The sequence below is a fragment of the Balaenoptera musculus genome, chromosome 1 (genome assembly GCF_009873245.2).
Source record: "Balaenoptera musculus isolate JJ_BM4_2016_0621 chromosome 1, mBalMus1.pri.v3, whole genome shotgun sequence".
Lineage (NCBI taxonomy): Eukaryota > Metazoa > Chordata > Mammalia > Artiodactyla > Balaenopteridae > Balaenoptera > Balaenoptera musculus.
Window position 1 is genome coordinate 109,043,379 of NC_045785.1, and position 20,708 is coordinate 109,064,086.

Genomic DNA, 20,708 nt, shown 5'->3' on the forward strand with positions numbered 1-20,708 from the left:
ATTTGCTTATTGTTTGTTACTGGCATTTAGAAATGCAATTGACTTGTGTATCTCATCCAGACACCTTGCTAAATTGCCTATTTCTCATATTTTCTGTAGACTATTCTGAAGGAAATGACATCTGTGAATAATGAACATTTTTGGTTTTTCCTTTTAAATCTTTATTTCTTTTTTCTTTTTTTTCTTTCTTTATCTTATTTTACTGCACTGGCTAGAACCTCCAGAATGATGTTGAATAAAGTGAAGCTAGTGAACATCTTTGTCTTGTTCCTGATTTTAAAAGGAAAATCTTTCAACTTTTGACCATTAAGTAGGATGTTTGCTATACATTTTTTGTTGTTGGTGGTACCTTTATTGGGTTAAAGGTGTTCCCTTCTACCCCTATTTTGCTAAGAATATTAATATGGGCGTTTTATATTAGTATTGAAATTTATCAAATGCTTTTTCTGCAACAACTGAGGTATTCATATGGTTTATATATATATATACATGCTACACTTCTACTTCTGGGATAAACTCAGCTTGGTATCTATATCCATCAAGGCTAACTTGCAGAGAACAGAAACCATTCTAGCTATTCTAAGCAGAAAGGGATTTAATACATGGAATTAGGATGTTTTTAGTTTCACATTACCAAAAAACCCCCCAAAGCCAACTCAAATGTGATTAAACAATATATGGAAAAGTATGAGTTTGCTCAGTGTTGAATGCCTGGTTCTATAAATCAAGCTTGTTAATTGTATTAATCAAATATTCTATATCTTCACTGATTTCTGTCTAGTTGACCTATCAATCATTGAGAAGAATGTGTTTATTATCCACTACAATTTTTATCAATTTCTCCCTATAGTCCTATTGTTTTCTTATTTCTCTTGAGACTATTTTATTAGGTGCATACAATTTAGAACTGTTACATCTTCTTACTGAATTTTGCCCTTCATCATAATGTTATTCCTCTGTATCCCTAATAATGCTTCTGGCCTTAAGGTCTATTTTGTCTGACATTAATACAGCACCTCAGTTTTCTTTTGGTGAGTATTTACTTAGTATACATTTTACTTTCAATGTTTTTATGCCTTTAAATTTTAGGTGAGTCTCTTATAAACAGCATATAGTTGGATTGGGGCCAAGACCGAAAAATAGATGTTTGTCATTTTTTGTCTGCTCAACATCCAAAACCTCTTCTTACTTGAGGGAAATCTTCCTTTATGTGAGTCTGTGAGAGGCAGAACATCATTTTCATTACAGTGCCTAGAGATACCAAATATTCCCTCTTCCACCCTGTGGTGGCTAAAGTGCTGGGGCATGACTCAGCCTTGACCAGTCGGATGCTCCAGCCAGGGTCTGGAATATTGAGTGACACAAAGATGACACAATTTATAATTCAGGCATGGCAGAGGCAGCAGTATCCAATGACGGTAGCAGCAGTGCTCAGCAACAGCAGTGTCCAGTGGTGGTAGTATCCAGTGCCGACAGTGCCCTAACCAGACTTTTCCTGTGCTGACCTTGGCTGTGGTTCTCAATGCCTGGCCTCTCTTGGTTTCTGCTTGTTTTATAGGACCAGTTCTCCTTCTGCTTGATTCTGGAAGTCACCTGATCTCTTTATAATAAATACCCTTTTTTGCTTAAGTAAAGGAAACCCTGTTTCTACCGCTTGCAAACAAAAATCCTGACTGATATAAAAGTGTTCTTTCTTCCTCTGGAATTGATGAAGAGGAGATAATATGAAAGGGGAATATGTGAGGTCTGGATTTTCTGGAGCCATTCTTGTTACAACAGGAAAGCCAGCCTTGGTATAAAATCAACATAGAAGAAAGGTAGACATAAAAAGGCAGAACCCTGATAACGCCTTGAATCTCTGGATCCAACCACACCTAAAGTTATCCTTACTCTGGACTTCAGTCTTATAAGTCAATAAATTTCATGTATTATTTAATCTCACTTAAGTGGACTTTTCTGTGTCTTGCAACCAAACACATCCTACCTGATACCTTTCCATTCTGCCTTTGAAAAGGAATCCCTCGTTTGATTCTGCAATCGGCTTTTAGCTGCTATTCTTTCTTTCCTAGTTGAACTCCTCATAAACTATTTAAAATCGTGGTGTCTTCATTTCCTCACTGCCCTTTCCTGCTTAATCCACTGAAGTCTGGATTCCTTCTTTACCACTCAGCTAACACTATCCTTTTACATCAGCAACAGTCTTCTCCTTCCTTAATTCAATGCCACATTCTCAAAGTCATTCATTCATTCAATGAGCATCTTTACATGCTCACTTTTGCAAAGTGTAGTGTTACGGTCATTCATTGAACAGATACTTATTGAACATCTAATGTATGCCAGACTTTTAGATAAAAAAACAAATTATATAGGGTCTTTAGTCTCATGTAGGATTACTATTTTATGAGACTAGACAGAAACTAACGATAATAAACTATAGTGAATGTTACTAGAATATCTCCCTAGGAAATTAACATTTAAGCTAAGGCCTAAAAGTTGAATATAGAAGGATGGGAGTAATGCAAAGATAATGTTAATAGAAAAGGCATGGAGGCAAACGAGGATCATGCAAAACTCATGGAACTGTGAGAAGCCCAGCACTGCTGGGTAAAAAAGTACAAAGAAGAGAGAGGCAAGAAACAAGATGAGACCAAATCGTGGACAGCCTTGAAACCCCATCAAGAAGTTTGAAGACAGTGGGAAGCTGCTGAAGGATTTTAATCAGAAGACTGATTGATTTACATTTGTTAAAGATTGCTTTGTGGTTTGGAGGAGAATAAGAGTGTTTTCAGGAGATCAGAGAGTATTTGCAGGTGTCTGGCATTTGGTGGCCTAGAGCACAGGGGTGGCCATAGGGATAAAGAAAAGGGAATTGATCTGAGACATATTTGGAAAGTAGGCCCAAAAGGATATTAACAGAGGTAGAGCGTGATAAGCCACTGAAATGTGGAACGCAAAAATACACATGACCCTGCCCTGAAAGAGCACTGTAGAAAGGATAAGGCACATAAAGAATGTAATACGTACATAAATGAGATACATATCTTAAAGACGGTACAAATATCTACCAATCTTCCCCCATTTTCCAGCTACCAGACTAGTTTTTCTCTCATCTTCAGTTTAGGAACACTTCCTTACAATTCTCTGCCAGGGTACAACTCTGCCCATTATGAACGCAATTCTTGATATTCTTTCACAGAGCAATTTAGTTCCTCACCATCCCAATTAATCTTTTATAAAACAATATTTTAGCTTTCTCTATGTGTCACCAAAAGTCCCATTAAACCAGTTTTCACAACAAATCTATCGGCATTTTTTCTCTCTAGGCTTGGATAATGTTCAGGGCTCTTTCTCTCATGATGTGCTTTTCATGAGCTCACTAGGGTTATCTAACTGCAGATCCCTCCAGGTCAATGTTTCTCCTCTGACTGGTCTTTACAATGCTGAATCCGAGTTTACCTCCAGCCATTTTCTATTAAGGTAACCATCATCTTAGCAGGAAGCTCTGTTGGGCTAGATCCTCTTTTATGTGACCCCCAGGCTGGTCCCTCTCTGTGGTCCATATCTGGTCCTCAAGAAAAAAAAAATTCCCCTTGATCAATTCAATCTCAACACTGCCTTCTTCTCTACTGCCACAGGCTTCTTCAGCCAACCTCTTTTCTTTCTTTCTTTTTTCAAATTTTGTTTTACTATGGTAAGAACACCTAACATGAGATATACCTTCTTAACAAATTTTTAAGTGTATGATACATTATCATTAACTACACGTACAATGTCATACAGCAGATCTCTAGAGTTTATCCATCTTGCTTCACTGAAACTTTATGCCTCTTGATTAGTAATTCCCCATGACTAATGATGTTGAGCATTTTTTCATGTACTTATCGGCCATTTGTATATCTTCCTTACAGAAATATCTGTTCACATCCTTTGCCCAATTTTTAATTGGGTTGTCTTATTATTTAGTTGTAAGAATACTTTAGATATTCTAGATACAAATCTCTTATCAGATATAAGATTTGCGAACATTTTCTTCCATTGTGTGGGTTTTTTCACTTTCGTGATAGTGTCTTTTGAAGCTCAAAAGTTTTAAATTTTGAAGAAGTCCAATTTATCTATTTTTTTTCTTTTGTTGCCTGTGATTTTGATGTCATATCTAAAAATTCTTTGCCAAATCCAAAGTTATGAAAATTTACTCCTTTCTTTTCTTCTGAGTTTTATAGTTTTAGTTCTTACATTTGGGTCTTTGATCTATTTTGAGTTAATATTTATATATGGTGTGAAGAAAGGATCCAACTTCATTCTTTTGCATATGGCTATTCAGTTGTCCAAGCACCATTTGTTTTCTTTCCTCATTGAATGGTATTGGCACCCTTCTCAAAAATCAGTTGACAATACATATATGAGTTTATTTCTGTACTCTCAATTCTATTCCATTGATCTATATGTCTATCCTTATGCCAATACAACACTATCTCAATAACTGTAGCTTTATGGTGAGTTTTGAAATTGAGAAGAGGGAGTCCTCTGACTTTGTTCTTTTCAGTATTGTTTTGGTGGATTAAGCTGTCTTTTGTTTTTTGTTTTTTGGGGTTTTTTTGCTGCACCACATGGCATGTAGGATCTTAGTTCCCTGACCAGGGATTGAACCCACACCACGTGCATTGGAAGCTCAGGTTCTTAACCCCTGGACCACCAGGGAAGTCCGATTAAGTTTTAATAACTGAACCTGATCACTTCTGCAACATACCTGATTTTTAATTAAGACATGGGAATGACAGCACAAACATAGTGATTAGAAAAAATAAAACAATTTTATGTTCATACCTAATAAGTTAAGACTCTACAAGAAATTACCTAGAGTAAGTACTCAGAATTTGAATAAATATTAGAGAACGATTTGGACTTCACACAGAATTGGGGTGTTCAAGACAATTTTACCTGGATTTAACAGAGCAAGGAAGCCCCAGTTGATTTCTGAGATACACATAATTGCTCATGTTTTGCCTTGGAGTATTTCTTCCGATCTTGCATGTGTGTATTTCTTGAAGGTCACCTATACTAATGTTATCAGTTTCACAAGTGCCTCAAATAAATCTTGCTAATTTTTTTTTTGAAAACCCTCTGGTTTCAACATAGCATTATTAAGAAAATACATATATACATATACAAACCAGTAAACTTGTTTTATCCTTTTTTGCCTAGGAATATGACAAATCTGAAGACATTCCTGAGGAAGTAGCTACAGCTGGACAAGGGTAAAGAAGTGTGTGTTCTCATGGATGATTCAAGCCTGTCCAGCAGTGTTGATGTAGACAAAGGCTTTGCCATTGCCTTTGTTCTTCTTCTTTTTTTGTTCCTAATGGTGATGATTTTTCGGTGTGCCAAGTTGGTGAAGAATCCCTATAAGGTCAGCTCTACAACCACAGAACCATGTCTGAGCTGAACTATGAAAAAGCCTGGTAGACCTCCCTTCACAGGAGATTTGAAATCTTTTATACAGACATTTATGAAACAGACTTTTTATTATTTCACCTCCCTATTTCTCAGCCTTCTCACTCTTGCATTCCACAATAGGCACATGAGGTTAAGTTGAGAATAATAACAAGGATGAAACACAAGCCAGTCTGTGTTGTTCCTATTCAGGAAAATAGTTACCAAAGTGGGACAGAGACAGGTTGAACTTATTGATTAAAATAAGGCCATGGGTTTCAATCCTCCAGTATCTAATATTCTTAAGATAAGAAAGTTGGCCATAATTTTATGAGGTAATGTAATATAATATCATGATGCTTGGTAAGGTGCATCTAAAACTAGAAGCCCTCCTAGAGGTGGCCCTAGGAAGTCCCTTTAGTTATGCAAATATAAGGCCAGCAGGAACCTTATAAGATAAGAGTCTTACAGGACCTTTTTAGTGTGTGAGGTTTTATAAAAGGTGATGCCCTGGGGCTTCCCTGGTGGCACAGTGGTTGAGAATCTGCCTGCCAGTGCAGGGGTCGCGGGTTCAAGCCCTGGTCCGGGAAGATCCCACGTGCCGTGGAACAACTAAGCCATGCGCCACAACTACTGAGCCCGCGCACCTAGAGCCCGCGAGCCACAGCTACTGAAGCCCATGCGCCTAGACTCCGAGCTCCTCAACAAGAGAAGCCACCGCAATGAAAAGACCACGCACCATAACGGAGAGTAGCCCCCACTCGCTGCAACTAGAGAAAGCCCGTGCGCAGCAACGAAGACCCAACGCAGCCAAAAAAAAAAAAAAAAAAAAGCTGATGCCCTTCTCAAGCAGGCAGAGCTCTGTGGTAGAGGGGAACAAATTTGCCTTGGGTGAGCCCCTTAATCTCCCTCAGCCTACATTTCCTCATTTGCTCATTTATAAAATAACATCTAGTGGGTTGAAAAGAGGCCCTCAAAATGATATGTCCATGTCCTTACCCCTGAAATCTATGAATGTGACCTTATTTGGATAAAGGGTCTTTGCAGATGGAAAGTTAAGGATCTCAAGATGAACTCAACCTGGATTAGTGGGGTGAGCCCTAAATCCAATGACAAGTGTCTTTATAAAAGACAGAAGAGAAGACACAGAGAGAGAGAGAGAGAGATGAAAAGGTCATGTGAAGATGAGAGCAGAGATTGGAGTTCTGCAACCACAGCTAAAGAATCCTTGGTGGGAGCCATCAGAAGCTGGAAGAGGCAAGGAAGTATTCTCCCCAGAGCCTTTGGAGGGAGTGCAGCCCTGCCAACACCTTGATTTTGGACTTCCAGGCTCCAGAACTCTGAGACAAAATTCTATTGTTTTAAGCCACCTAGTTTGTGATAATTTGTTACGGCAGTCACAGGAAGTTAATATATAATACATGATGATGATGATGATGATGAGTGTCACAATCAGCATCCCAGGGACCTTTTAAGAGAAAAGAGAAGGAAATCATAATGCCTACTCTCCAAAGTCTGAAGTTACGGAAATTTGGTAGAGTGAACTAGGGCTAACCGGCAGGAAAGTCTATAAGACAATTCACTAGAAGGAAAGGAGGCATCTAGGCCACTGACCAAGGCTCAACACAGGTTTGGCTGAAGAGAATTGGTTCTAGCACAGTAAGTAATAGAGACTAAAGCTCTCAAGTCCAGCCAGGCTGGCCAAATGTTCTAGGCAACAGTGACCTCGCACAGGAATGTGAACTAAGAGAGTCATAACCTTGGAATCTAAGTGTGGGGCATCACTTGGGCTGTGCAGGGACTTGTACCAGCATGCAGTCACTTCAGAGGAGACTTGTATCCTTGGGACCATGCTGAACCAGGCTTTAGCAGCAATATGAAATGGTATGGAGACATAACTCTAGCCATGCACTGTTAGCAGAGACTTGATAATTGTCTGTGTTCCTGATTCCTGGAAGCAGGGCTGCCCCCCTGCTTGGCCTGAGTAAATGCTCAGGATTATTTGAAAATGGAGGCAGGGAAACTGGAGCCTTCCACTGGAGATACTAGACTTTGCCTTCACCAGAACAGATGGTGCTGTATTGGTTAAATTGGAGAAAGAGAGAAAGAGATGATTGTACCCTTATTGGATGAAAAGAAATTCAGGGCAAGGTGCAGGTCAGGGTAAAATGAAAGCAGATTAAGATTGAAGCAGTACTTGAGGGTTACATGTGTTCCCCTCCAGAAGCTCAGAAATTAACCTTTTCTCTGCCTTCTAAAATAAAATGCAAGACAAACACATGGTTAATGAGAGCATCCATATATAGTCACTAGAGAGTGACAGGTTTGACTGTTATCCTACTTTCTCCAGTAACCTATCCAAGGGGGAAAAAAAAATGCATCAGTCAGAAGAAATGGATCATATGTGGAAGCAGAAAAAGAGGAGCAACCCAAGGCAAACTCACACAGGGCCAGTGTGAATGCTGTTCAGGAAAGAAGGCAATTAGCCATTGGACAGCTGAGTATTTCTAGGCTCAGTAGCCAGATAGTCCTTGGTGTGGACATTCAGGGAGCTGCAGCCCACAGACCTTGGGTCTGTCTGGTTTTATTGCCCACATTACCTCTGTTAATCTGGTGTCCTTAAACATTCCTTTCACTTACCTTAAACTGGCGGCTTAGAAATCCAGTGGGTCTGCAAAGAAGTTTTATTGGGCCAGACCCCCTCCAGTGTAATCTACAAAGTGTGTGTGGTTGTGTGTTGGGTTTTATATTTGCTTTTTGAGTTGACATTTTAAAATTATTATTGTAAAAGTAACAAATGCACATAATAAAAAAATTTTTTTTCAATCGTTACCTAAGGATAAAAATGCAGAAAGTTCCTAGACATTGCCTTGTTTCCCAATCCTTCTTTCTAGAGGTAACTGCAATTAAAGTAGTTTGTTTTTGCATATATGTGTATCTTTCCAGACATTCTTCTTTTCTTTTTATTTTTAAAGTAATATTTTTGAATAAACTATCTATTTTCATGTTTCAAAAATCAAAAGGTATAAAATGGTGTACTGTAAAAACTCTTACTCTCACTCTTGTCCCCCACCCTTCCATTTGCCCTCTTCAGAGACAACCAGTGTTAATTTCTTAGGTATCCATCCAGTGATATTTTATGTATATGTATAAAAATGTATATTTTTACTATTATTTAACAACTAATAGCGTGGTGTATACCATGTTCTGCACTTGTTTTTCTCATTTAATAAAGTATCTTAAAGATCACTTCATATTAATACACAAAGAGATTCCTTAGCCTTTTTTTAAAAACACAGCTGAAAAGTATGCCCCTGTTTCGGTGTGCCATAGTTTGTTTAACCAACCCTTGCTGATGAAAATTTATTTTGTTTCTAAATATTTTGTTATTTCAAACAATGTTGCAGAAGATAATTTAGCACTGTATGTCATTTCAAAGGTATGTATTTTAATTCCTAGAATTTGAATGCTGATTCAGAGTATTGCAGAATTTACAAAATTTTTGAATTAGTTGTCAATATTCAAAACTCAGAAGCTTTCATTAAAAAAAAATATGGGTTTTTAAGTTCACTTGAAAAATTGGAGATCTGGCAGCATTGTATGTGTCACACAGGACAAAAATTAGCTAGAGCTAAATATCATCAACTGCTCCCTGTAGGTGAGACACGTATTTCCCAGGTGACCACAGTCCTCACTCACCCCATTTTGCTCCTTTACAATACTTTCCTGATGCCTGAAACCCTCTGAGTTTTTAATCCCTATGTTCCTTTGTTTTGATTCTGAGATCACACAGTAACCTTCAGATTATGATCTAATTTCCCCCAAGTCTGTCTCCAAGGAAAGGATCATTTGGCATTCCAAGGTTCTGGCCCCCATACTATGATTTCTCATGATCAAGTACTAAGTAGCATATGGTTGTGATTTTTCAACATATCACAATAGATTACAGGAGTGAATATGCTGAGCACACCAACATGAGCATTCCAATTGGTGTATCAGTTATTTATTACTTCATATTATTAAGCTGACAATAAACTGTCTACTTCAATAATTTGTAAATTTTAATAATGTGAGTCATTTATATCAGGGCCTCATCATCTCTGACAAGAGTTAGTCTTCAATACTTAACAAAAATGAAGCCAGAGCTTGGCTCCCTAAATATTGCCCTGGAAAGGATTATACAGCTCAAACCTGCCTTTCCTATAGTGCTTCTCAAATTTTAGTGAGCAAACAAATTACTTGGAGGTCTTATTAAAATTCAGATTCTGATTCAGTACATCCGGAGTGGGGCCAGAGATTTAGGTTCTCTAGCAGGCTCCATGATTGCATGTTTAGCAACAAGTCCTTAGAAGACACTTCCCTGAGTCCCACTGCTGATCTACTGAACTGATCACTTCACCTCCTCAGGGCAATGAAGAAATCAGACTGGAATGTGATGCTCCAAATAGCCCCTGTTTCTCTTCAACATCCCCATTCCTCATTTCCACCCCCAGCCCACCCACACACACATCAGAAAGCTGAAGGAATCTAACTAATAGAAACATAATCAGGGCAGAGCAAAGATTTCCCTTTAATCATCACACATTACAGAGCACCGCATGTACGGGGCAATAGGTCAGTTGCTAGGGGAAACAAAGATGATTAAGATAGGAACTCAGCCTTGAGATGATCTCAAACCAGCAGAGGAAACACACATACACAGATAACAGACAAGTGGAAAGGAACTAAGGTAACAGAAGAACAGAGGCAAGAGTTAATTCTGCAGGGGGTAAATGATGGTCTAGAACAATGATTTTTTTTTTTTTTTTTTTTTTTTTGGCTGTGTTGGGGCTTTGTTGCTGTGCATGGGCTTTCTCTAATTGCAGTGATCAGGGCGTGCTCTTCCTTGTGGTGCGTGCACTTTTCATTGCGGTGGCTTCTCTTGTTGCAGAGTATGGGCTCCAGGCACGCGGGCTTCAGTAGTTGTGGCTCGCAGGCTCAGTAGTTGTGGCATGCAGGCTCTAGAGCGCAGGCTCAGTAGTTGCGGGGCAGGGGCTTAGTTGCTCTGCGGCATGTGGGATCTTCCCAGACCAGGGATTGAACCCGTGTCTCCTGCATTGGCAGGCAGATTCTTAACCACTGTGCCACCAGGGAAGTCCCTAGAACAATGATTCTTAAACTCTGGTCCCAGTACCAATGGCATGGGCATCAACTGGGAAAATCTTAGACATGCAAATTCTCAGACTCCACCCAGACCTACTCCAAGTGTGGTGTGGGGACAGCAATCTGTGGTTTAACAAGCCCTCCGGGTGATTCTGATACATGCTAAAGTTTGACAACTGCTGGTCTATGAAAACTTCACAGAGAAGACATTTGAATTGGACCTTAGAGAATTAATATTTCACCAACAGAAAGGGAAGAGTCATTCCAGGATATAGATCACAGTAAACAAAAGTATGAAGATATATAAGTGAAATGCATAAACTTGTTGGGTAAATAGCACATAATCAGGAGTGTGAAAGGAGAAATGGGAAACACGGCCTGAGAGGTAAATTGGGGCCAAATTATGAAGAGCCTCAAATTTTATACTGTAAAGTTTAAACATAAAGAAAACAGTTTTAAAGCAGAGGAGTGACATGATCAGAGCTACTGATAGAACTGATCTACAATAAGGCCTATCAATTAGGAGACTATTTTGTCCTGGCAAGAAATAAGATCTAGGGGACTTCCCTGGTGGTCCAGTGGTTAAGACTCTAGGCTTTCAATGCAAGGGGCGCGGGTTCAATCCCTGGTTGGGGAACTAAGATCCCACATGCTGCGTGGTGTGTCCAAAAAAAAATAGAAAGAAAGAAGAACAAAATAAAGGCAGTAGAATAGGAAAAGAAAGGAGGAAAAGATATAAAAAGCATTCATAAGCTAGGATAAACAAGCTGTATTGTATAAAGGTTTAAAACCACAAGCTGTAAGGCCAAACTGCCGTGCTCTGACACTTTTTAACTTTGTGGCTTTGGGAAATTTATTTAATTCTGTGCCTCAGTTTTCTCATCCATAAAAAAAGAGACAATAATATATACAATGGAATGTTATTCACCCATAAAAATGGATGAAATCTTGCCATTTGAGACAATATGAATGGACCTGAGGGCATAATGCTAAGTGAAGTAATTCAGACAGAGAAAGATAAATGCTGTATAATCTCATTTATATGTGGAATCATAAAAAAAAAAAAGACCACCAAAACCAATTTGTACAGAGAACAAATTGATGGTTTCCAGACATGGTGGGGGTCAGGGGTGGGGGGGGTTAGGTGAAATGGGTGAAGGGAGTTGAAAGGTACAAACTTCTAGTTATAAAATAAAGAAGTCATGGTGATGTAATATACAGCATGGCTACTATAGTTAATAATACTGTATTGCATATTTGAAAGTTGTTAAGAAAAAAAATCATAAAATTTCTCATCACAAGAAAAAATTATGTATGGTAGCATGTTAACTAGAATTATTGTGGTGATCATTTTGCAATATACACAAATATCAAAAAATTATTTGATACACCTGGAACTAACATAACGTTGTAAGTCAATTATACCTCAGTTTTAAAAATTTAATTTAAAAAAAGGAGACAATAATAATAGTTCCTACCTCATAGGATTATTATGAGCATTAAATTAATGACTGTAAAGTGCTTAGAACAGTGCCTGGTATGAAGTAAACACTCAATAGATATCGTGTGTGTGTGTGTGTGTGTGTGTGTGTGTTTTATAAGGAGTAATATGTCTAAAATTTCTAGCTCAGGTTAGAAAATAATACGATCATGAGGGGAGTCTGGAATATTCTGAATTTCAAATATCTAGAGGAGACATTTATTTCTCTGTACCTCAATTCCTGGTGTCTTAACAATTAGAAATAGGCACTTAGCGTGGTCCCAGGAAACTGGTGGGCAGGTGATATGAGCATAGGTGAAAGTGTGGTTACCAGGAGAGGATTTTAAAAACTCTGATGATCCTGGCTGCTCAGGGCCTATTTCCAGTCTTACAGAGCAGGTTCTGGGGACTTCCCTGGTGGTCCAGTTGTTAACACTCCAGGCTTCCAATGCTGGGGGCACGGGTTCTATCCCTAGTTGGGAAACTAAGATCCCACATGCATGCGGCACGGCCAAAAAAAAAAAAGGAAGGAGGTTCTGTTTTATACTTTTTAAATGAAGTTAGATGCAGTTAGTGTAAATATAGCTGAACAAATTAAAGCAATAATGAGAGTCTGTGGTAGTCAATAGTGCTGATTCATCAAATACATCTGCTTCTCCCTCCTTCCAGAGATGAGACGTGACTGTTCTTCCTGGCCCCCTTGTGTTTGGGTAGGGCCTTATGACTCATTCAAGCCAATGAGTTGAAAATTAAAGTGTCCTGAGTCACTGTAATTGCCAACGTGAGACCCTCTAGTGTTCTCTCCTTTTGGCAGGACAGCTCATCAGCCTGGGTTTCTGAGTAGCTATCATGAGCAGAGCTCCACTGTCAACTTTCTAGAGATGATTATGCGGTGTGAGCAAGTAATATGTGTTTTTGTTTTAAGCTTTTGGAGTTGTTTCTGCACGTAGCATAGTCTATCCTGATACACATACTATTTAAACACATATCAAATTCTTAAAAACTAAACAGTTACCAGGGACTTCCCTGGTGACGCAGTGGATAGGACTCCGTGCTCCCAATGCAGGGAGCCTGGGTTCAATCTCTGGTCAGGGAGCTAGATCCCACATGCATGCAGCAACTAAGAGTTCGCATGCCACAACTAAGGAGCCCACCTGCTGCAACTAAGACCTGGTGCAACCAAATAAATATATTTTTTTAATTTATTTATTTATTTTTGGCTGTGTTGGGTCTTCGTTTCTGTGCGAGGGCTTCCTCTAGTTGCGGCGAGTGGGGGCCACTCTTCATCGCGGTGCGTGGACCTCTCACCGTCGCGGCCTCTCTTGTTGCGGAGCACAGGCTCCAGACACACAGGCTCAGTAGTTGTGGCTCACGGGCCCAGTTGCTCCGCGGCATGTGGGATCCTCCCAGACCAGGGCTCGAACCCGTGTACCCTGCATTGGCAGGCAGGTTCCCAACCACTGCGCCACCAGGGAAGCCCCTAAATAAATTTTTTTTTAAATTATTTATTTATTTATTTATTTATTTATGGCTGTGTTGGGTCTTCGTTTCTGTGCGAGGGCTTTCTCTAGTTGCTGCAAGTGAGGGCCACTCTTCATCGCGGCGTGCGGGCCTCTCACTATCGCGGCCTCTCTTGTTGCGGAGCACAGGCTCCAGATGCGCAGGCTCAGTAATTGTGGCTCACGGGCCTAGTTGCTCCACAGCATGTGGGATCTTCCCAGACCAGGGCTCGAACCCGTGTCCCCTGCATTGGCAGGCAGACTCTCAACCACTGCGCCACCAGGGAAGCCCCCTAAATAAATATTTTTAATAAATAGTTAACAAATAGTCCTAATGAGGGTGTGGGGGAAGAGATACTTTCACAGATTTGCTAGTGGAAGTAAAAATTGTTTCAACCTTTTGAAAAGTAATTTGACAGCAGATCCTAATAAAAATGGGAGAAAGTACATTATTTTTTTACTCAGATTCCATTTTGGGGAATCTCTTTCACAGAAATTAAAGTACTACTGCAAACGGATGTTAATGTTTATTGTTGAGTTATTTGTAGTGCCTAAAAATTGAAAACAATCTAAATTCCTAAATATGGTTTAGCCATATTATGAAATATTATGCAACTGTTAAAAAGACAACTTTTATCCTTTTTATTGACTTCATGTGATGTCCACATGTTAAATGAAAACAAAACATAACAAAAAAATCCACATGTTTGACCTTGTACACCCAAGCCTAGAAAAGTAAGCTGTTTTATCTCAAAGGAGCAAGGGATGGTTAAGTGATGGGGTGGAGAGGAAATTTTCATATTTTTCTTATTACATCTTAATATTCGACTTGTTACAATTTGTACAACTTACGTAATAAAACAAACTCAAGTAAAAGTGAGAAACAATTCTAAACCTAAGAGTGTTTGCCAACTGAGCCTTCACACAATAAACTTAGTATTGCTGCCACCAGTTGGGGGTGGTGGAAGAGGCGGAGCTTCTGTAATATACTCTAGGCCACGCCCACTTTACCCGGCCAGCCGTTTCTCACGTGTGCCCTGGAAGGCTCTGCCTCGACGCATGCGTACTCGCCTGAGTTTGCCCAGCCTTTGAGGGGCGCCCTGCACCTTTGGGTTTGACCCCGTCAGGCTACCGTCGCGACAACCGGAACGGCACCTCAGGTTTGCTTCCGGCGTCTTTTTTTTTTTTTTTTTTTTTTTTTTTTGCTTCCCCTTCCCTCCCTCACGCTTCTTCCCCTCCCCCTGCTCCCTTTTCCCTTTGGTTTCGTTCTTTCCTACCGAGGCCGACCCCTGAGTCGTGAGTCTGGGCTCTGGTTGGTGAGAAAGAGCCATCATAGCTGGAAGCTGGGAGGTGTGGGAAATACTGTTAATTGAGGTATTTGGAGACCAAGGGCTTGTATGGAATGTTTTGTTTGTGGTAGGAGGTCGGGCGAGGGTGGGAAGGAGGTCTTCCCCGGGAGACTAGCGGGGGCGGGGTTGAGCTGGCTTTGCGGGTGGGTGGGACGCACCCCTAAAATGGATAGCGCGGGGGTGGGGCGGTGTGTGGGCCAAAGAAAAATGGAGGCAGTGAGAACTGGCGCTGGGGTCGCACGGCGTTACGCCTTCAGTTTTGCTTTAACCGTTTGATCGAAAAAGCAGTTAACACCAATGTGAGTTGTATGTGGGAGTATTTGAATTGTCGATTTTAGGTAGCCACGTTTTTATTCCCAAATTGCTTTATTTCCTTTTACTTTGGGGAAACCTCTTTGCTGCAAGCTTTTGTGTCCTTAAGTATTATAGACTTTTCAAACAGGAAATTTCCACACAAAAGCAAAGTAATGTAAGGGGAAAAGTAATTAAAGAGAAAACAACGAATTAGGGAGTTGTAGACCAAACCCTCCCCTCCAGGTGGGGAGTATTTGTTCAAATTAGGCAGAGCGTGCAAACAAAGATTTATCTCATTAGTCAGTTAAAGAACACAGACCACAGAAATATCTTCCTCAATAAATTGGTTCTCTTCAGTTTCCTAAAACATTATTTTCGGTAGCTCCCTGTTGCATAATATATGTCTTCCGTGCCCTCTCAAACTTTTACATTTTATTCAGGCCGATAGTCTATAGCCTACAGGAGATGAGAACTCTACAAAATCTCAGCTTCAGATACTGGAGAATGGGGAAAGAGAACATAGAATTAAACCTAACTACGTATATTTGAGTAACAAGTAGCGGAGTAGGAATGAGTTTTATTAGGGGACTGAAATTCTCTATTGCAGTCATAATAACTCCAAAAGTAATTCTAGTTTCCTGCTCCATGTAGAGGACAACAGTATGTCCTCCCTCCCTGGGTGCATTGGTTTGGATGCAGCAACAGCTGCAGTGGAGTCTGAAGAGATTGCAGAGCTGCAACAAGCAGTGGTTGAGGAGCTGGGTATCTCTATGGAGGAACTTCGGCAGTTCATTGATGACGAACTGGAAAAGATGGACTGTATACAGCAGCGCAAGAAGCAGCTAGCAGAGTTGGAGACGTGGGTAATACAGAAGGAATCCGAGGTGGCCCATGTTGACCAGCTCTTTGATGATGCATCCAGGTAAGAACCACGTAGGAAATAGGAGGAAATCTACCTATTGGCAGACATTTTTAAAGTAGTATAATCGTTCATGACATTGTGCACTTTGTACTTTAGAAGGTACAGATATGTAGAACCTTACTCTTCCTCAAGGGTTAAGGACCATAATCTGACCTCACAACCACCCATATAATATAATATTCATCTATCAGAGGCTAATATGCTCAACAGTAGGGGAGTCCAAGTCTTGACTCCCTTCCCCTTCTTTATACTTCACTCTACTTCAGAGCAATTGTTTTGTTTTCTTAGTAGAATCATCTAGGGAGTGCATATTATAAAGACTTGCTGTTTTATGTAACTGAGAAGCTTTAATAAGTTCCTAGAGCCCTGTTTCTACTCCTAAACCCCCAGAAGATTTGTTTCTCCTGCCCTAGTTGTCACTTAGAACATATTTCCAAATAACAACAAGGTAAATAATGAGGTAAGGTTGAAAGGACCGTGCTTTGGGCTTATTTTGGATTTTTGAAGAACTAGTCTGGAAACCACTATTTAAACATTTTTCTATGGGATAAGCATTTAAAATTCAAAACAGAAACTCTTTGGAATATGGCCTGTTTAAATAGAGGTCAGTGTATACTGAAATATATATAAATTCTAATAGCTTTTACACCTGCTTCTGCTGGCTTTGACCTTTTCTATGTGTGTTCCAATATTAGGGCAGTGACTAATTGTGAGTCTTTGGTGAAGGACTTTTACTCCAAACTGGGACTACAGTACCGGGACAGTAGCTCTGAAGATGAAGCTTCCCGGCCTACAGAAATAATTGAGATTCCTGATGAAGATGATGATGTCCTCAGTATTGATTCAGGTAAGAGATGAGGCTATGGACAGGAAAGTCTCAGGATTAAAATTGAAACGTGGGAAGATGAGCAAATAGAAGATAAAAGAGAGGAGAAACCATTCTCACTAACTCCATATTCCTAACTGTTGGACTTGTCTGTTACAGAAAAAAAAAATAGAAGATTGTTAGTATTGATATCATAGATTTTCACTTCTTGCTACTTCCTGATTGAATTATTCTCCTTTCCCCATTCTATGTAACCTGTATTCTGAATTCCCTTGCTTTTCTTTATAGGTGGCATTAGCACCTATGTATATATCTCAAAACAGATTATTTGGTTTTGTCTATTCTTTAACAGTTTTTTGTTTGTTTGTTTTTAGTTTATTAATTTATTTTTGGCTGTGTTGGGTCTTCATTGCTGCGCACAGGCTTTCTCTAGTTGCGGCGAGCGGGAGCTACTCTTTGTTGCAGTATGCGGGCTTCTCATTGTGGTGGCTCTTCTGTGTTGTGGAGCACAGGCTCTCTAGGCACACGGGCTTCAGTAGTTGTGACACACAGGCTCAGTAGTTGTGGCTCGCAGGCTGTAGAGCGCAGGCTCAGTAGTTGTGGCGCATGGGCTTGGTTGCCCCGTGCGACTTGGGATCTTCCCGGACCAGGGATCAAACCCGTGCCTCCTGCATTGGCAGGTGGATTCTTAACCACTGCGCCACCAGGGAAGTCCCTAGCGTGTAAGTCTTAATGTCCACGTTATGTTTCATGTCTGTTGGATACTCCACCTAGGAGTGGAATTGCTAAGTCTTAGGTAAGTGTATGTTTGAGTTTTTAAGAAACCGCTATTGTGTTTTCCAAAGTGGCCATATCATTTTACATTCCCACTAGCAAAGTGGGATTGTAGCTTTTTTTTTTTTTGGCGATGCTGCATGGCTTGTGGGATCTCTGTTCTCCAACCAGGGACTGAACCCAGGCCACAGCAGTGGAAGCCGGAATCCTAACCATTAGGCCACTAGGGGACTCCCTCACATTGTGATTGTAGTTTGCATGTTCCTAAAGACATTGAGCATCTTTTCACATACTTATTTGCCATTTATGTATGTTCTTTGAGGAAATATCTATTCAAATCGTTTTGCCTTTTTTAAAAAATTGGGTTGTTTTTTTATTATTGACTTTTCTAAATCAATATATAAGTCTTCTGACTTATTATACTTTAGGTACAATTCATTTATCAGATCTATTTTACAAACATTTTCCCAGATGTGGTCTTTTCATTTTCTTAATGGTGTCTTTTGAAGAATAAAAATTCTTAACGTAAGAGTTGAGGGTAGTTGGTTGGTTTGTTTTGCTTATGGCTATCCAGTTGTTCCACCACCATTTGTTGAAAAGACTATTCTTTTGGTATCCTTGTCAAAAATCAGCTGGCCATATGTTGTATTTGAGGGTCACATTGAACTAAATGTTTATTTTTATACCAGCACCACACTGTCTTAATTACTGTAGCTTTACAGTAAGTATTAAAATCACTTAGTGAAAGTCCTCCAAATTCATTTGTATTTCATATATAATCCAAATAAATTTTAGCATCAGCTTAACAGTTTCCTAGAAGTTTTTTGTGGCTCCCTTAGGATTTTCTATGTATTAGACCATGCTGTCTGCAAATAGTCATTTTTCTTCTTCCTTTCTAATCTAGATGTCTTGTGTTTTTCCCTTGCCTTATTATGCTTGCTAGAACCTCCAGTATGATGTTGAAAAAAGAGCAGACATCCTTTCCTTGTTCCTGATTTTATCAGGGAAGCATTTTATGTTTAGGCATTAATTATGATGTGAGCTGTAGGTATCCTTTATCGGGTTGAGAGAAGTTGCTTCTATTCCTAGTTTGCTGAGGGTTTTTATAATAGCTGGATTCGATTTCAGATTTTGTCAGCTACTTTTTCTCTGTTGTCCTCAGGTGATCATATGGCTTTTGTCCTTTATCCTATTAATAGGATGTATTACAATAATTATTTTTTAAATGTTAAACCAATCTTTTGTTCCTGGAATAACTCTCGCATCCCCACCCCCCACTTTGTCTTAGTGTATAATCCTTTTTATATGTTGCTGTATTGGATTTGCAGATGTTTTAACAATTTTTGCACATATGTTTGAGGGCTATTGGTTTGTAGTTTTATTGTGATATCTTTGGCTTTGGTAGCAGGTAATATGGGCCTTATAAGATGAGTTGGGAGGTGTTCCTTCCACTGAGTTGTGTGGAATGGTATTATTTCTTCCTTAAATGTTTGATAAATTAAGCAATGAGACCATCTTGGCCTGGACTTTTCTTTGTGGAAAGATTTTTTTAAAATAAGCTTTTTAGTTTGGAATCATTTTAGATTTATGGAAAAATTGCAAAGGTAATAGAGAGTTCCTGCATACCTTTCACCAGTTTCTTCTAATGTTAATGTTACCATGGTATATATTGGTCAAAACTAAGAAACAAACATTGGTACATTACTTTTATCTAAACTCCAGACTTTATTCAATTTGTGGACTTTTTCTGTTCCAGGATCCAATCCAGGATATCACATTGAATTTATCGTGGGGAGATAAATCACTAATCCATTTTCTTTACCTGATATATCTATTTTAATATAATCACTAATCCATTTTCTTTACCTGATATATCTATTTAGATTTTCTATTTCTTCTCAAGTTGATTTTGTTCATTTGTGTCTTTCTAGGAATTTGTTCACTTTATCAAAGTTGTCTAAATTATTGCCATAAAGTTGTTCATAGTATTCCCTTATGATCCTTTTTAATTTCTATAGGTTCTGTAGTGATGTCCCGTTCATTCCTGATATTGGTTATTTAGATCTCCTCTTTTTTTTCTTGATTAGTCTAGATACAGGTTTATCAATTTTTGTTCTTTTACAAGGAACCAGTATTGGGGATTCATTGATTTATTTTTGCTACTGTTTCTCTTTTCTATTTCATTGATTTCTACTCTGATCTCTATTTTCTTCCTTCCACTTTTTTTGGGTTTCATTTGCTCTTCTTTTTCTAGTTTCTTAAAGTCAAAGCTGAGACTGTTGACTTTAGACCTTTCTTCCTTTCTAATATAAACATTTAAAGCTATAAATTTCCCTCTGAGCATTGCTTTGCTGCATCTCATAAATTTTTATATGTTGAATTTTCATTTTCATGTAACTCATAAATTTTAATTTCCTTTGTGATTTTTTTCTTTGACCTTGGGTTTCATTTTTAACCAGGCACTCTTGGGTCCTCTTTGCATATGCATATTTTAGCAGTTACCCAAAAATGTATAGAGAATTTATCTAAGCCTGTCTGTGGCTCTCTCATTTTCAGAATCTCCTCGTTAAATTTACTGGTTTGCTGCTTACCCTAAACAAGAGCTACAACCTCAAATTAGCAAAGCTGCTTGTTACGGCTAGCACCTCAGTGATAAAGCTACAGTTTTTGCCCACCAAGCTAGAGGTGGAGCAGGGATGGGAGCTGCCCCAGGCAAGAGATCCATAGACTCCCACCTTTGTTACCAGAAGCTTTAGCAGTTTTTCAGGAATACTTATCAATCTATTGTTTGCCTTTGGTCAAATTTCCAGTGTCCTAAAATGATTTTTTTTTTAATTTTTTGGCTACATTGGGTCTTCGTTGCTGCACACAGACTTCCTCTAGTTGCAGCGAGCAGGGGCTACTCTTCATTGCAGTGCATGGGCTTCTCACTGTGGTGGCTTCTCTTGTTGCAGAGCACGGGCGCTAGGCGCACAGGCTTCAGTAGTTGCGG

General features: G+C 39.3%; 2 protein-coding genes across 10 annotated transcripts in view; both read left to right on the plus strand.

Annotated features, from left to right (window-relative positions):
* Positions 1-5,275: 5,275 nt before the first annotated feature.
* On the plus strand, positions 5,276-5,443 carry CTXND2 (cortexin domain containing 2). The gene has a single exon (XM_036847751.1). The coding sequence runs from the start codon at positions 5,276-5,278 to the stop codon at positions 5,441-5,443; it is 168 nt and encodes a 55-aa protein (XP_036703646.1).
* Positions 5,444-14,591: 9,148 nt separating this feature from the next.
* Positions 14,592-20,708, plus strand: part of SETDB1 (SET domain bifurcated histone lysine methyltransferase 1) — a 30,606-nt gene continuing 24,489 nt past the window's right edge. For 3 of the 9 annotated variants that reach the window (XM_036856788.1, XM_036856836.1, XM_036856845.1), the window contains exons 1-3: positions 14,767-14,925; positions 15,846-16,116; positions 16,812-16,963. In XM_036856788.1, coding sequence (XP_036712683.1) covers positions 15,857-16,116; positions 16,812-16,963 — 412 coding nt within the window. In that variant the 5' untranslated portion in view covers positions 14,767-14,925; positions 15,846-15,856. Of the gene's footprint in view, positions 14,712-14,766; positions 14,926-15,176; positions 15,200-15,845; positions 16,117-16,811; positions 16,964-20,708 lie in introns of those variants that run through there. The other 6 variants (XM_036856804.1, XM_036856796.1, XM_036856812.1 and 3 more) reach the window with 6 other exon arrangements.

Coding starts and splice junctions, on each gene's coding strand:
- CTXND2 (XM_036847751.1), top strand. CDS start 5,276: ATGGATGATTCAAGCCTGTCCAGCAGTGTTGATGTAGACAAAGGCTTT.